The sequence below is a fragment of the Aythya marila genome, assembly GCF_965140915.1.
Source record: "Aythya marila genome assembly, chromosome: 2".
Taxonomy (NCBI): Eukaryota; Metazoa; Chordata; class Aves; order Anseriformes; family Anatidae; genus Aythya; species Aythya marila.
Window position 1 is genome coordinate 135,037,958 of NC_139043.1, and position 17,861 is coordinate 135,055,818.

The 17,861-nt window shown below is 36.1% G+C and overlaps 1 protein-coding gene across 4 annotated transcripts in view; it reads left to right on the forward strand.

The window, feature by feature from the left end:
• VPS13B (vacuolar protein sorting 13 homolog B) overlaps positions 1–17,861 on the forward strand; it is a 460,107-nt gene that overhangs the window by 323,610 nt on the left and 118,636 nt on the right. For all 4 annotated transcript variants that reach the window (XM_082753129.1, XM_082753131.1, XM_082753130.1 and 1 more), the window contains exon 34: positions 15,150–15,852. In XM_082753129.1, the coding sequence (XP_082609255.1) occupies positions 15,150–15,852 (703 nt within the window). The remainder of the gene's footprint in view (positions 1–15,149; positions 15,853–17,861) is intronic.

Consider the following 17,861-nt stretch of genomic DNA (forward strand, 5'->3'; position numbering starts at 1 on the left):
ACTTCATTTTCTTAGTTTAAGTTGTTCCAGAAATTAGTCTTATTCACTTGCATAGTAATCAGATTTAATCGTTTAAATTGCATGAGAGTTTGCTTACATCAGAAAAGATTTTAATAAACTTAAAATCCATATAGTTTGACATCTAACGAAGTCTTACTTTCCTTTGAGATAGAGTAACTGTTGACCTCATTGTTTTTTGTTTTGTTTTGTGTTTTTTTTTTCCATGCGGCTGCCCGTAGTTTGCTATTTTATATGATAAATGTAAAATTAATCTTTGTTTGCTGAAGGAAGACATTTTTCTCTGATATAAAAATATCACTTTGCATTTGTCTGTTAATCAGAACAGGGAAAAGCCTAATGTCTTAGTGTGTAGCTCCTCTGCACAACCAGTAGCTTTAGTTTAGGTGCAGAAACCCTGAATGTCACAGCCTTTGCTTTTCTTGATCTTTGTGCATATAACTGAGAAGCACGTAAGCTGTGGGGAAGGAGCAGAGATGAGGACATTTCAAGTTGTCTTCTTCCCCCCTGTACTTTCAAAGCAGGAGTGTTCCTGTGTTGTTTTTTTGTGTGTGTGTTTTGTTTTTTTTTTTAACAGTTTGAGCACAACACCCATGGATTAACAGATCATCACAGGATCCCCTTTCTTGTTTGGCAGTAGTACTATTTTGCTCTGTCAAATGAGGGATCTGAACATAAATAGCAAGGTCACAAACAAAAATCGCAGGAGCTGGATTAAGTACTTCATCTTGCAAGTCCTAGCTTATTGCTTTGTATCTTTTCCAAACCCTGCAAAGAGACACTTCCCTTTGCTTACAAGCACTTGAGCTTGTTGTGTTCACAGTGTGCCCCCAGTTGAGAAAATATGAAAAGTCTAATAGTGTGCAATACAGTGGGATCCTTACTTCATACTAAAGATGGGACACTATTCTAGAAATGCTGAAATTGTAGCTAATATGAATTATTCACACTGAATGAAAGGCACAGACTAAAGAGAAAGTAATTTTGAAAATCCGTAAATGGTCCTGCTGCATACTGACTGGTAAATCTGAAATAGGTTCTCATTTCAACTGAGAAAAATTTAATGAGGACTTCTCTCTTGGGAAAGCAAAAAAAAAAAACTTTTTCCCCATCTCTGTTAAAAATACATGTAAGGTTTTTGCATTAGATTCTTGATCTACAATTTCTGTTGAACAAAGTTGTTTTCTTTGCTAGGGTGATTTGTAAGGAGTTCAGATGAAGACAAATAGACATTTGCTGGTCCACATATACATGGACATTAACTTGGTTTCTGTGTCATCTTGCTTTTAATGCAGTGAAATTTGTGGAATGGCCAATTTTTTTGAAATATAAATGACAGTAGAGGTTTACCTTCTGATCATTTTTTGTCATTGGGCTGTTCTATTCATAAAGTTTTAAAAGTAAGCTTGTAGCTTGATAGTTTCAGAGAGAGTGCTAGAAGTGTAACTTTGTGAGATTGCCAATAAAAACCCTTAGCTGGAATAGCTGAATAATACTTGCATCATTTTCCTGGTAGCTTTACCAGGAATCCCACATAGCCACTTGTCGGATGTTTTCCTGAAAATAAACTGGTCTTTGGTTAGGTCAAGGACACTGTCAAAATAAAGTCCTTGCCAGTATCTTGAGTCATCGCCATACCCTGTTTCCATTGTTAGGAAGCTTTGTCTCATCATTTGATTTTGTTGCCAAAAACAGCAGAGAGAAATCTTTTTGAAGGGCTGTGCAGTACTTTTTTGATACTTCCTATAAGCAAATGTTTTCATTCTATTAGAAACTTGGGTGCAATTCATGTATTGGGAAAATGCCTTTAAATTTACTTTGCTACTAAGACTCTTCAATGCAGAAATATTTTTTTTCAACAAAGTAAATAATAGGCGAGAGACTAAAGTAACCTCACTCTAAAATAAAAAATCGTAAAAGAAAGGGTCCATTTTGTAGATAGGAAGACAAAACACATAACGAATATTCAAAAGAATGTATGCATGCTTGTAGATGTGCACGCATGCACAATGGAAAATGTGACGAGGCCCACATGTATAGGTCCCATGGCTTTGATTAGTATGATGAAATCCAGTATTATTTGTGTTCCCATTTAGATAGTAGAGGTAGTTGTCTCACTAACTTGCATTGCAGAGTGGTTTTGGTGAGTATGGAGAAGATTAAAAACCAGGAAAATATTTCCATTTGTACATTTTTGCAGCTGATCAAGTCACCAGTTGCTGTATCAAACAGTGAAATCATAGATTATAATTGTGATAGACTGATATGAGTCATGCATGTGATACTAATAACATCTACTGAATCAAATTCAGGTTTGCAGCCACTTCAAATAGTCCTGAACTTTTTTCTGCAGATAAGTGACTACAAGTACCTATTCAGAGGGAACAATGTAAAGCCATAGTATGTAGCTCTGGTGTTTCTGCTATGCTAATTAATATTTTTGCTTAATAATCTTCAATGTTAGAATTTTTTTTCTTTAGCAAATGTTTCTAGCCAGCATTTCCGACTCATGTTGTTTAATTGACACCGTACCTTCTTCCCGAACTACTCGTGACTCATTGCACGAATCACGACTGAAAGCTTCATTCTGAACTTCTCCTAACATCTCCATTAATTTTAGCTCTCTCCATCAAAGCATAGGAGTAATAATGACTTGGTAGAGTATTCTCGGAAATGAACAGTGACAACTATTTCAAATTATTGTGAGTGTGGGTAAAACAGAAAATGTGGAAAACTAAACTTGATTAGCAAAGAAGGATGTGGGAGTACTGGTTGACAGCCAGCTAAACATGAGCCAACAGTGTGCCCAGGTGGACAAGAAAGCCAATGGCATCTTAGCTTGTATGAGAAATAGTGTGGTCAGTGGAACTTGAGAAGTGATTGACCCCTTGTACATAGCACTGATCAGACCACACCTCGAATATTGTGTTCAGTTTTGGGCCTCTCACTACAAGAAGGACATTGAGTTGCTTGAGCATGTGTAGAAAAAAGCAATGAAGCTGGTGAAGGGACTAACAAACAAGACTCATGAGGAGAAGCTGAGGGAACTGGGATTCTTGAGTCTGGAGAAAAGCAGGCTGAGGGGAGACCTCATCACTCCATACAACTACTCGAAAGGAGGATATAGTGAGGAGGGTGTCAGTCTCTTTTCTCAGGTGACAAGTGATAGGATGTGAGGGGAATGTCTAAAGTTGCATTAGGGGCGTTTTAGGTAGGATATTGGAAGAATTTCTTCACGGAGAAGGTGGTAAAGCATTGGAATGGGCTGCACAGGGAAGTGGTCGAGTCCCCATCCCTGGAGGTATTAAAGAGATGTGTGGACGTGGCACTGAGGGACAGGGTTTAGTGATGGGAAGGTCAAGTTTGTGGTTGCTCTTGGTGATCTTGAAGGCCTTTTTCAACCTAGAGGATTCTATGATTCTAAAAATCTATTGGCTTTACTGAGTATGGATCCTGCCTACAGATTTCATCAAACTCATCTGAAGAGCAGTGAATTAATGTAGTACTTCAGCAAGTCAGGTGTCTTCACGTAGCTCTAGGTGTAGTTAAGTATTTGTCTGGACTAGTTCACCAGTGATCTTGCAGTAAGTTTGTGGTGGTTTTACCGTGCTGGGCAGCTAAACCCCACAACCGCTCTCTCACTCCCCCTCCTTTAGATGAGGAGGGGGAGAAGTAAAGCAAAGAACAACTCATGGGTTGAGATAAGGATAATTTAATTAAAGGGAAATAATTATAATAATTAAATAAAGACTACCATGAACTAAACAATTTAACTAAGGAGAAGTAAAAGGGAAAAGGGGAAAAAGGGAGGAAAACAAACAAACAAAATAAATGAAAGCTATATGGAAGTGCAGAGGAAAGAAATTACTCTCTACTTCCCACAAATGAGCGATGATTGACCACGTCCTTGAAGCAAGGCCTCAACGCACGCAGCCGGTGTTCGAGAGGAGGACCGACGTCTTCTCAATGAGAGCCCACCCCTCCCCTCTTCTTCCTGTTTCCACCTTTTATTGCTGAGTGTGACACCACATGGTATGGAATATCCCTTTGATTGGTTTAGGTCAGCTGCCCTAGTGATGTTTCTCTCCTCACTTTTTGCCCACCCCCTAGGAGGGTTAGAGAAAGGCCCAATGCTGTGCCACTGCTGCTCAGCAGTAGACACAACACTGGTGTGATAACACTGCTGTTCCAGCTACAAGTACAGAGTACGGCACTGTATGGGCTGCTGCCGGGAAAGTTAACATTCCAGCCAGACCCAGTACAAAGTTGTATCTTTTCTTTGGTTTCTCACTGGAACATGCAATTTGGTTTCCAAAATTCTGCTGATAAAGGTCAATCACTTTTGGTGATTCTTAGACTTCCAAAACATGGAGAGAAGAGAGGAAAAATTATTCGGAATCACAAATAACATTTTTGCTAATCTGTTGATGTTCAAATTAATTCAAAGTAATTTCTCAATAGGCTGGTTTGAGCTGAATGCCTCTCTATTTGTCCAAGCTTGTCCATGATGAAGCCCCGCTGCATAGTATGGGGATTTATGCCAAAGATCAGTTTGGACCAGCTAACAAAATAATATATGTCAGAAATTTAGCTTTTATAAATTGCACATCCTCACTGTATTCTGCTTGTATTTTTCAGCATGCAAAGAAATATGATTAGTTACAGTAGTAGGTTCCCCAGGTACTTACGTGCTGCAGTCTGGTAGAGAATTTTCCAGTAGGTACTGTAAAATTGAAAACCAATTTTAAAATAAAAGCTATACATTTCGTAATATATATATTTGTATATATAATTTAAATATGAGTACATAATAATGCTTATCTTTGTAAGCATTTAAAGCTTGTTAGTGTTTATGAAGTAACTCAAGCAGAACATTGATCTCTTATGTGTTGTGTGTTGTCTTTTTTTGTTCCGTTCATTTTTATGCTTCTCCTTAACTTTTATTTTGCTGGAGATGAAAGATTTGAGTAAAAGGAGTTCATAGCTGTGTCATACTGCTGCATATACTGTAGGTTTAGTATCTTAAAAAGGCTTTAGAGACAAACAGTAAATGTTAAGATACCTCCTCCACGACTGCTTTTGATAAAATATTCTATAGTGGTACAATAAAGGACGAACATTTTAAATTACATTAATAAAAGTCATTTTTTACCATGTATTCAATAAATAACGCAGTTTTGTCCGTTTTTTTGTGCAAGCTGTTTGGAGATTCCTGAAAATGAACCATCCAGAGCTTGCTTGCTTGCTTTTCAAAGGTTACTCTTTCAGTAATAGACATGAAAACCAACAGCTTAAAAATTGTCTTTGGAAAGGTGTACCTTGCATAATGGAAGATACAGTGGAAGAGTTGGAGGCTATTTGGAACGCTAGCTTTAAGGCAGCACCTCACAAATATTTTGAAAGTATGGATCATGGTCATATTGGTTTTATGTTGTGTGCATTTACAGCAGTGCATATTTTCTACATGGCCACTGCAGCAGTTGCATAACTGAGCAATAATACTTGGAATTGTATTTAAGAAAGTATTTTAATAAACTTCCATAACTAGGAAAAAGAAGAAAACAGCAGTTCTTAGTGAAGGAACAGAAACTTTATGGACCAAAATTAGAAAAATTCTTTTTATGAAAAAAACAGTGTATATAAATAATGTTGAGTAATAATCTGAAGTCTTTTTATATCTATCTATATAATATAATATGCCGTAATAATACCATATAGAAGTAGATAAAGGCCAAAAGTGTTTTTCAGTGAGAGAACAAAACTCGTATGTGTACTATGGCCCATTTCTTTTCTTTCATGTCATCACCAGCCCACTGTTAGATGATTCCAATGAAATCTTAGCACTGCAGTTAGAAGCTTTGAAAATGGCAGACTACTGCAGGATGTCTTTAGTAATAATTCTCAGTTGATTTTCCTGTAAGGTATATAGTCAAATCTCAGCATAATTTGAGCTCTGGGCACTTTGAAGCCAGCTTCCTAGCACTGAGGAGATGAGGGCACTTGGAAGACTGCCAGACTCAATCAGTCAGAAAAACCTGAAGGTGTAGTTCTGTGTGTTTACCTCTCCTGAAGTGGGCTTACAAGGGTTGTGTTTCTCACGTCTCATTCCTGCTCCAATACTACAATTGTTTGGTATTTTTTAATTATTTTTAAGTTCAGAGGGCACCACTTAGGGTGTAATTTTGAGGCTAATTGAGTGATTCCAAACTGGACTGCCACAATCGATCCTTCTCTTGAGATAAAATACAATGAGCCAGTGCCCAGAATATAACATACCAAAAACAAATACCTTTTTTTTCCCTGGATTTTTTTTTTCTGGGATTATTTTGGGTGCTTCAAGACCCAGAACCGGCTGTTTTATACAGCCATACTAAGCACAAATGAGGAGACATAAAATCAGTCTTTCATGGCATTGTACACGGAGGCCATGACAAAAAGCTTGCTAAAAATGAGAATATTTTTTGATGGCCTAGATCAAATTAACTGTATTCCAGAACTCTCAATTTCCTGGTCTTCAGTTCATATGGCACTTCATGTGCTTTACTTCCCCATGAAGTCTTTTTGTAAGGTACTCTACACAAATTGAAACATGATTTAGTCAAACATTGGGCTAGGTACAAGTGTATCTGGCTTGATACATGTGAGATGTAACAACCTTAAAAAAAAAAAAAAACATTAAGGGAAAAAAAGATAATTTTCCAGACATCTGGAAGCTTTAAAACCTTAGGCACTCAACATCCCAGCATACGTTTCAGTGAGCAATTGTGTGCCAACAGTTGGATATTTCTCACTGGAGATTGCTGTACTGTGGATTTTTCAGCTTGTGGCATGTAGGCTGACTCAGTCTGACATTACTGGAAATAATGTGGAAGGAAGTTTGACTTGGGCAACATTTGTACATAACGTCTTCTAATCTTCTATGATTTTAGTTATTTTAATTGTCTGTAGGATGTTCAAAACATATAGAGGCTCTAATATATCTGAAGAAAAAAAATATAGCATATGATTTGGGGGATAGTTTGTTTAGCTGTATGCTTATTTGATTAAGGGTCTACAGGTAGAATCTATGTTATGATAGCCAACTAAGTTACTTTACTGTGTTACAGTAATGACTAATTTCATTGTTCGTACACTCATTCATTCTATCCTAGAAAACAATGCTTAAATTAGCATCCTGAGGTTTTGTTGAATCCTGCTTTGAATCACTGCTATGGTATTTGGCATCTAGTCCTACATCTTTTCATTCGAACATTGAATAGTAGTTAATGGCAGAATATTCCAATTTACTCCAGTGGGAGTAAATAACTTTGTTATGCTTCTCATCTCCGGATGTCCTAACACTGAATCATCAGATATTCCCATACTTAGAATTCTAAAATGATTTAAATTCTTGAATTTAAAACTTGTTCATTGAGTTCTTACTTTATACATCCTCATCACATAGGAAAGTTTTTGACCCATGATAGAACACCTGGTCAAGAAAACATCAGTGTGTAGGACCCAGGATTTTTTGCACCTAATCCCACTCAGTCACACTGTGATTTCCCAGGACTGGTCAGTGGCAACACCACTTAAAACGATCCCACCACAGGCTTGGTTGTTATGTTGTTGTTATTACAATGTACTTAGACACACCAGTGAATGTGAGTTAATTCAACCTTGTGACATTTTCAGTTAGGTTGATGAAGCAAAGTTCTTTCTACAAGATTAGATCAATGTTAAACCACAATTTAGTTCTGTGATCTTTCTACGTAAAAATGTGGTCTAAAACTCTGACTGGTGCAATTACAGCCTTATATTGAAATCTTAATACTGAAATGGTAGAGAATGTCATGCAAAATCAAGCTGACATTTCAACTGTTTTTTTTAAAACTTGTCGGAGTGAGGTATACAAGCAGACTCCCATGAAAAATATTGTTTCTTGGCCTTAACAAAAAAAGAATGTGCAAAAATAAGCAAACACTAATCGTTTGTAAAGTAAATATATTCATTGTAATCCAGATGCTTTTCATGTAAAGGCAAAGATATGAACTTAAAAATTATGAAAATAAATTTTCAAAAATAACACAAAAAGTAATACTTTTAGTAGAAATGTTAAGGAAAAAGTACTGTTTGACAAAGAATTCTGGCAGATTTCAGCCTGGTCTTTTCAATTTGAAAATGTGCCTTCAAAAAAAATAAAAGAAAAAAAAAAAAAAGCAATTGAACACAAAACTTCTTCCTGGCCTTTAATAGTATAGCATAATAAGCATACTGTTTGTATTAAGATTAAAAATTTAATTCTGTTGGAGTTAGGAAGGATTTAGCATTTGCATATAACCATGTTAAAATTGGAACATTTAGCACAGCTTTGATTTATGAATATTTGGATCAGTGTTTAACAGAATGTAGCCTCTTACTTTAGTTTTGAAGAGCTGGAAAAGCATTACACAAGCTGTGAAGCTGTGTTGTATTGTTCCTAGCCATCACATCTTTCACATAATTCGTGCAGTATTATGAAAACTAAAATTGAAAATTCCTGTCAGGAAGAGTTCTGCAGGCCTGTGAGACCATAAACAGCATTACACTTAAAATTCACATCATTTATTTTACAGCAAATTCTGATTAAAAAGAAAATTATTTAGTGAAAAAAATAAATTGACTTTTATACGAAATAAACTATTTTTAAAATTTCTGATATTTTTGTTGCATCATTTTGACTTCATTTAGTAGTTCCCTTTTTGTAGGAGTGTTTTGGATTCAGAACTTTCTGCATTGTTACATTGATACAAGTACAAGCAAGTTGTCTATATTAAACTGCAGGACTGAAGTTTTAATTTAAAACTTAAGAGCAACTTTATTAGACCAGAAAAAGTAATTTAGTAGTCCAAAATGTTTTTATGTGTGTTTCATTATATTTTCCATGTGAGATTAATATGTCAGTTTAAAAACTAACTTTGATAGTGGTCAGAATTATTGTCATTCGTATAATTCATGTTCAAATCAAAACAGAATTGTTCAGTAGAACAAAGTGGTAAACAAGTTAGCAAAGAAAATAAAAATAGATCTATAGAAAACAACGGTACATCAAATACATTCATATGCTGTTGGAGAATCTTTGATGAAGTATATGAAGAATGTAGAATAAATCCAGAAGGAAAATACACAGTGTTTTCTTCATAATTCCAGTTTAACCACAACAGGAAAATAAGATATAAAATAAAATAAGATAAAATAAGATAAAATAAAATAAAATAAAATAAAATAGGAATGGTCATTTTTTTGTAGCTTAGGCAGGATTTTTATTTCCATGAAAATACTACTACTTTTTAGCAAGAGAAATAAAACTAGGTCATATGTCACAGTGATGTACCAGATGTGATTGGCACTTTGATTCTGTGGTTTCACACTTGTGACTCTTTCCATAATTTATGTAATGTGAAGAATGATCTCACGATTGGCTGAAGGTTTTTGATCAGAGTTAAGGAATGGCTATGCTGAAGGCTGGAAATTTTACTTCAATAGTGCCATTATATAACCATAATTAATATGAGTAGCTGGAAAAATTATGCAGATGTAGATGGTTTTGATCTAGAGCAGTTGCACTTCCAAAGATTATATTGCTTACGTTTGATCCATTAATTAGAGAATTAGTCTGTAAAGTGCAATAAAGTACCAGTAAAAGAAAATAAAACTGGTAGAAAGGTTTACAGTGAAACTGCATGTGTTTACATTTGTTATTGTTGAAAACTCCAGAAAGATTACGAAAATGAAAATATAATGAAAAACATCAATTGTAAAACACCATTCTCTGATTTGGAAAATGTGTTAATTATTGGTCTAAAATATTAGTTTGTGTGTTTACCTTGATAATTTTGCTGCCTCTCTTCATGGATTGAAACTTTCAAGACATGTCTCTGCTATCTGAAGACTTTCATCAGAAATAGAAAATAAATAAGGATTACCTGGCCATGGTTGCACTAACCTAATGGGACTGCTCACCAATTTTGCTAAGCAAATCTGTTTATTTACCATAGATTTTAAGATGTGCTTCTCAGTGTGTGTTCTGCAGGACATGCTATTTCCACACTCTCTCACTAGATAGATATATATGTCATATGCCCTATTGAACTCAAGGGGTTAAGCTAGTAAAGTTACCTATCTCAACACATGAAAAGGAAGAATTAGCCGCAGTTCCCTAGCTACTAGTGTAGCTTTCAACACCTTTCCTATGGTGTCTAGTATTGATAGGATATATAACTGTGAAAAGACGAGAAAATGCACTGAAGTGATCTAAGTAAACTATCATCTTGACATGTTTTTTCTAGCTATTGAAAACCTTTCCATATTGCAACTCATTCTGACAGTGAAACTGTAGAATTCCTCTGATTTAAGTACCATCTGGTTATGCTCAAAGCTTTAAAGCTATTATCTCAGCATAAAATTTCAGCGTCCTATACTTTTTTCTTCGCCAAACTATCCATTTTTAAGCCACAAATATTTTTCCAGTCCTTTCAGATTTTATCTAAAAGTATATTTTAACAGTATTTAAATAGTTCTTAAACAATAACAATTTATCTTGATAGATGACATGCTGTGTTTTTTCATTTTATTTTAATTAGCCATTGTGGAACCAAATTCCCTTTTGTTTTACTCCTTTGAATACTGTTTAATTACAGTTATCATGCCAAATATCTTAAAGGTTATTTTACCAATACAGTTTCATTTAACATAAGCCATGTGGAATCAATAGTCCTGTTTCCTAAAGTGAATGCTTGGAAAATCTTACATTCATATGTTAAGAGTACACATCCTTTCCTCATTAGTTGGAAAGTACAGGGATTTTGGCACAGGTTCTGTGTGGAAGCATTGTGCAGCTTTTATATGGATTTTGTTTTTAGCCTTTGATGACACTGTTTAGAATAGGAAGTATCTAATAAGTAAAGCATTTTGTCTAATGTGCTGCCAGTGTGTTTAATATATGCCTGGAGGTCTGAAACATTATCTTCTCCACTACAGTAATATGCATTTAATTCTCTGAAAGCAGAAGGTCGAACTTTTAAAAGGGACTCAAAGTACATTTTCAACTAAAATAATTTAAAACACATGGGATAGGGGACCAGAGTAATGTACAGTTGGTTTTTATGGTTTAATCATGATCATGTTAATGCACACCAGTAGCTAATTAAAGAAAACTTTTATTGTTCATTTTAAATGGGTTATGTAAAGAGTAAGAGAATTGATATAATACAGCCCAATGATAAATGTTACCATTACATTTGCTAACAGCAAGCTGATATTGCTGTTCTTGACATCTTTAAAGTATTGGCCCATTTATTCCATAATAAAGCAAAAAATCTTTTTGGAGGAGTTATCCTGAGAGTCATTCCCTCTCATCTCCAATCCCATACCTAAATGATGCCCAGGTTTATTATTATAGGCATATAATATAGGCATACTTTAGACATACTGTAGACATATAATATATAGGCATACTTTCAGGTTTACTGTGAAACCTGGGAGAAGGCTTGATGCTTACCGAGCAGAAATTGATGCAAAAAGTTCCAGTGGTACTTCTGCACCTTTATTTTGTACAGAGTAGTATTATTAAAAAGCTGTCTAGCAAATCATCCCTCACTTGTTCCAACCTTTATAATATGTGCGGTAAGAGAATGCATAAGTCAAAGTTTAATTGTTGGGCTGGGTGGCATGGAAAATTGCAATAGGATATGGTGCTTTTTACCTTTTGGGCACTGGTTCGTATTGCATGCTACTTTGTACTGAGCAGAAGTTACCATCTGACTGCTGTTCAGTGACCTGTGTGAATTGATTTGGGGGTCCCAGTAATTCTTTTAGTTGAATGTCCACAGAACAGGAAACTCAGCAGTTGGGACCAATTAGCACCCTTGCAGTAGACTGAGAGTAGTCAGAGAAACTAACTAAAGTCTGAATGGGGATGAGGGTAGAGGTACTTTCCTACCTTCCTTGAGGTGCTTCACACAGAGGAACACATTTAATAGATGCTTAAAACAAGGCAGAAGAAAAGAACTAGGATTTAAGTCAAATATATTTAGGTGTGAGAATAGATGATCCATTCAGAAAGCAGAAGCAGGATGCTTTCTCCCTTCACTCAGTCATACGTATGCAATGCTTTTCTCTCTGGAAAATCACCATTTAGTGGCTGGCGTTCTATTTTCAATCCTTCTGGCAAAGTCAGATATAACTTAAATGTCAGTAATCTGTAGAAATTACTCCTGCATAGAGGAAAACAAGATAATACCATGTAATGCCATAAAAGTATATTTCTCTGCAGAACTGTAGTTTCTAAAAAGATTTTTCATAGTGCTGAATGGAAGGCTTTGGAGTAACGAAGAACTTCTGGGTTTAACAGCATATGACCTCTACTTCATTTCAGGCAGTATTTACATGAAATGATGGCAAGAGCATTCCACAGCTCCATCCCTTCTGCCTTTTGCATGCCCTCAATGCATGAACAATAAAACCATCTATGCCATTTTGAAAGTACCATCAGTACAAGATACGGGGAAAGCACGTTATGGTTTACCAAACGGAGAGGCTGAGGTGTAAATAGTCTAACCTTGCTAGGATATCAGGAGAGGTCATGGTTTCTTGGCTTATAACGTTGTAATTCATTAGAATGGTTTCCAGTTATTTTTACAGAGGCTACATTAAAAGTGGTATCACTTTTACAAGTCAGTGATATGAGTCTGTCATAGAAATCAGCCACAAGGAAGTTTATTGGTTATTTGAAAAATATGTACGTGAGTGAATCTGAAAAGATTGTAACCAGAGCTGGCAAAAACCTTTTCAAAGAAAATCTCAGCTAGTTAATGGTTCTGTTTTAGGATTTCCTTTGTAATATTTTCTTTAGTATGGCCATGTCTTTAAAGAAATAGAGGGGGAGGGTTTGCTCCCTTTGTTTCAGAAAGCACAATGAAAAGGAACCTTTAGAAAAGCAGCTTTTCTTTAACTCCCACCACCACCTATTTTCGACAGTAAATGTAGAACCTACATTTACTGCTGTATAAAGACTAAAGTTTGAAGAAATTCAGTAATCACTGCCCTTCATTTCTGTAGTTGCTAATAAGTTTTGTAAGTTCTTTTAATTCATGCTTACATTTTTCAAATGGAAGTTAAGGTATGTTTTACCCTAGTTTATATCTCCCTTTTCAAAGATTCCTTATAGTAGAAAAGACAAAAAGAAACTGTTAAAGTAGGCCCTGGAAAAATAAATAAACAAATAAATGAAATCATTGAGTCAGTGTGCACACTGGCAGCCAAAAAAAAAAAAAAAAGCAAAATACTGGACATAATCAGTTTGGAGATGGAGAGCAAGACTTAAGGCATTGTTTTGCTGCTATATAAAACTGTAGTGCTCGTATTTGTGCTCCTTTATCTAACTCCCCTGTGCACTGTTTAAGAAGTGCATAGTGGAGTTAGATAAGTCAGAGAGAGGAAACTAAAACAAATAAAGGTGCTGGAGCAGCTGCTTTGTGAAGAGATACCCAAAAGGCTGGGACCCTACTGTCCTGAGAGGAGAAGGTTGAGGGGTATGTGATCAAGGTTTACAAAGTCATAACAGCACTGACAAAGCTGACCATGAAACAGTTGTTCAAATCCTACGCTACAAAAAATTGGGGGTCATGCAATAGAACTAGCGGGAGATTGGTTTAAACTGAATACAGATTTTGAAATTTGCTGCCCCAGAAGTTTGTGGAGGCCAGACAGTGTCAGCGTATTCAGAAAGGAAGTGGATAAATCATGATAAGAAGTCCAGAAAGTGTCACTAGAAGGACTACACAGGCATGTACCCACTGGCATCCCAAATGCAGCAGCTATGGAGCTTAGGGAGCTTAGGGAGTAGAAGGGGGAAAAAATTGCAGTAAGTGGCCAGCATCCCGTCTCTCTCAATAGGGTCTCCTCCTAGCGCTGTCAGAAACGGTGTACTGTGCTGGGTGGGTCATGCATCTGAAAGAGTTGGGCATTTCTTACGGTAACCTTTTTGCTAATCGGAGCAGAAATATTTCTTCTGGGCAGCACAGATAGAAGTGCTAGTAATTCTGTGGAAGCTCTCCATGGTAATGCATGAGTCTAAAGTCCACATGAATCACAAGAGTTGGTCTTCCATCGTCATTACTTATTATTATTACTATTGAATTTACGCATTTTTTTTCTTTCCAAATCATTTTGCTTGTATGCCCCCCACCTTGTCCTCAAGTTCTCTGTAGGATTTCTGCTTGTTTCAGCAGCAGTATTTGCAAGTGTATCCTGTTCCTGGATAGTAAGCTCTGCAAATGAGTTTTGTTTCATTGGTTTATTTCTTACAATAGAAGTTATTTTAAGTGTTTATTCAGTGGTGTGTGTTTTGTTTTTGAAATATTTCTACGTGCAATGATTTCTCACCTGAAACCCTGTGGATTACAGGGTTGGAAACCCAGCCAAGGTTATTCTTGGTGAGTCTTGGTAAGCTAAGAGCTCAGACTCCGTCACAGGGGTAGTCTATAGATATTGCATGATGTTTCCTTCAACTTTGGTGTTTAATGTAAATTAGCTGTTATTTCCATAACTCTAAGAAAAATACTAATTCTACAACATAATATTTACACTTTTCAGCTTACAATTTCTATTTTATCTTTTTGTCATTTTGCAGTAGATTAATATTGCTATCTCTTTCGTGTTGTCACAGTAAAATATTTTAGTGCCAAAGAAGACTTCTTGAGCATCAGTGCTCAAAACTATTTCAAAATGCTCAAAAATAGTTATAACTAGGCTTTTTATTTACGATGTATTCTTTTACAGAGATATGGTTTCATATTAATCTTTATATTTCTTGTAGAATCTTTAGCATATAAGGAACCATTTAGAAAAAAAATGAATTGTAAGCCTAGAAATCTTTATTTTTTTTCCTTCACATGTTGTTTTGGCACTTCATCTGTTGTGAGTCATCATTTCATTGGAACAGACACCTGCTGTGTTTTCATGAGTGATTACTCTGTTAAAGTTAACTTGGCAGATATTTTTTATAATTCTCTTTTTTGACATCATGTTTATATAGTGATTGTTTGCTGCCACTGAAATGGAAACAGTTGGGATATGGATATCATAAGCTAATATAATATTTTCCTTTGCAGGTTTCCAAACAAGAGCAGAAAAAAATGGACGTGTCTGATGGGGGAACAGTTGAGACTTCTTCACGTTACAGTGGAGCACAGGACAGTGGAATTGGCAGTGACAGCGTTAAGATCAGAATCGTTCAGATCGAGCAGCACAGTGGCACCAGCCAGCACCGCATTGCCCGTCCCTCCCGCCAGTCTTCCATTGTGAAGAACCTCAATTTCATCCCTTTTGACATTTTTGTTACAGCAAGCCGGATCTCCCTGATGACTTACTCATGCACTGCCCTACCTAAACCAAAATCACCACAGGAGCAGAAAGATGGTGAGAAAATAAGCAAAAGCTCCTTGAACCTTCCAGAAGCAGGCTCAGGTAGCAGCCATGATACCAAGAAGCCCAGTCAGCCAGGCATTTCCTCCGTCACAGCAGATGATCTTTTGAACAGCAATGTTCCCCCACCTACTGGAAGAAAAACAGGTCTTTTGTCACTGGAAAGTCTGCATGCTTCCACAAGGTCATCTGCTCGACAAGCCCTGGGTATAACTATTGTTCGGCAGCCCGGTCGCAGGGGAACTGGTGACATCGAGCTGCAACCATTTCTCTACCTCGTTGTGTCACAGCCCTCTGTGCTCCTCAGCTGCCACCACAGAAAGCAGAAGGTAGAAATATCAGTGTTTGATGCCGGTCTTAAGGGAGTAGCCTCAGACTACAAGTGTACAGGTAAGATCATTTAACATTCATTCCTGGGTATAAATGTCAAAATTATCACACTTCTGAAAGTTACTGGGGTGGTGGAAGAGAAAACAACTGGTGGACTTCTGGGACATCTTTAGAATTCAATTGGTAAATATTCATTTTTTAAGGATTACACACCACAGCTAAATCAATCGAGTGTGAAAAACGTTTGAAATTAATTAAGATCGAACCTTTCAGCAAACATTTCTTCATGTTCCTCAATATTACTTTCTCAGCGCCAGACTGTCATAGGGACTGTTCCATGACTTCAGCTTCTTAGTGTTTTCTGCAGAAGAGTAGTAAGACAAACAGATTTCTTTTAAAAAAAAAAAAAAAAAAAAAGGCATAAAAAAGCATTTCATAAGGCTGAGTATCACAGAATTTCCCCAAATTAAAATACTGATAAAATGTAAAGAAAGACATTTTAGAAGCACCTGGTGTTTTGATCATAATCTATAAGAAAATTATAGTGATCTTCCAAGGCATCTAATGATGTCATTTATTTTAAGTTTTCATTCAGCTGGGGTATAGGTTTTTAATGAATTTACTTCTTTTCTCTTTTAATTTAATATGCAGAGTTTATAATAAGAAAGACCAGAATAACTGTTTAGTGGGAAAATTCTGAACAATTATTTTTCTGTCTTATGTGTACTGATGAAGAGAGAAATCAAATGATTGCAATTAATTTGTCTGACAGCCAGTACTCAGTATAAGAATTTAATGAGATGCATCATTACTCTACAAACTGTTATGAAAAAAAAAAACAAAACACACACACACAAAAAGTGTACCTGAGGATGCAGGAATTTGATCAAAAAATACCTAGAGAAGGTTTTCTTTGTGTTTTGTTTTGTTTTGTTCTTTTTTAAGTTGATTACTGAATGACAGTTGTAGATAAAAAACATCACTAGTTTTTTTCATGCCAGATTTCATACAGCACACCAGTTATATAAAGTATAATATCTTTTTTATGCAGCTATACTGAATCTCTACTGAGTGAGATTGTATAGATTGTATCTTTTGAAAATTGGGATTAAAGCCATGTGTTTGGACTAATAGATGCCATTAAAGACTAATAAATGCTATTTTTGATAAATCTTAACTTCTTCCAGAAATCTGAGCAATTGTGGAACTTTATTGGGATTAAACATTGAGGAAGAGTAGACAGCTGGAGAGAAAATACTTAAAATAGAGAGAAGAAAACATGGCAGAGAATGCATCTTTTATCAGTCCTCCATTTTCATCTTCCTTTGTTTTTGCTATCCTGTCTTGAGAGAAACATAGATGTGTCATGAGTTTGATTTACTTCAGATTCCCATCTTTATTTGTTAAATACCATATAAAAGATTATCATTGTAATAATTAATATGAAAAGAATTAGCAAATCAATTAACAGAGCAAAGCTTGAAGGGCAGTGGGAGTAGTTGTAAGTTTAAGATCACAACTTCATGAAGTCACTACTTCATTTTCATGTCTGAGACACTCAGATGTGTCCTTGTACGAGCTGCTGTTGCATTACCAATAAACTGGGCAAAGTTCTCGCCATTCTGCTGCTACTGTTAACTTCCAAAGCCTTTCGCTACCTTTGTACCTATGGGAGCTATAAAGCAATAAAGTCTTCCTACAAATTGAAGGTGGGTCAGAGAGCACAGAAGCATGGCACGAAGTGTTAAGTGGTAAAGATGATAGAAACATACAGCCTGAGGGGTCCTAGCTCACCAGCTAGAGAGCTGGAAAGGCCTTCTTGGAGAACCAGAGATTAGGCCTACATGGGTCTCATCCTTTTCTTTGGCTTTTTGTCTTTGTATCGGGCAAAGGTGAAACAGTGTGGAGGTGGGAATCAGACACGATGTGAACGCAGAAGTTCTGGTCTCATCCTGCTGCTTTTGTGGGCAGTAATAAATACTTAACTCATGTATCAGGCAGGATCCTGTGCTTTCTGCCAAAGCATTATGCCTTTTTTTAATAGAGTTTGAGAGGTGGGTGCCAAAGTT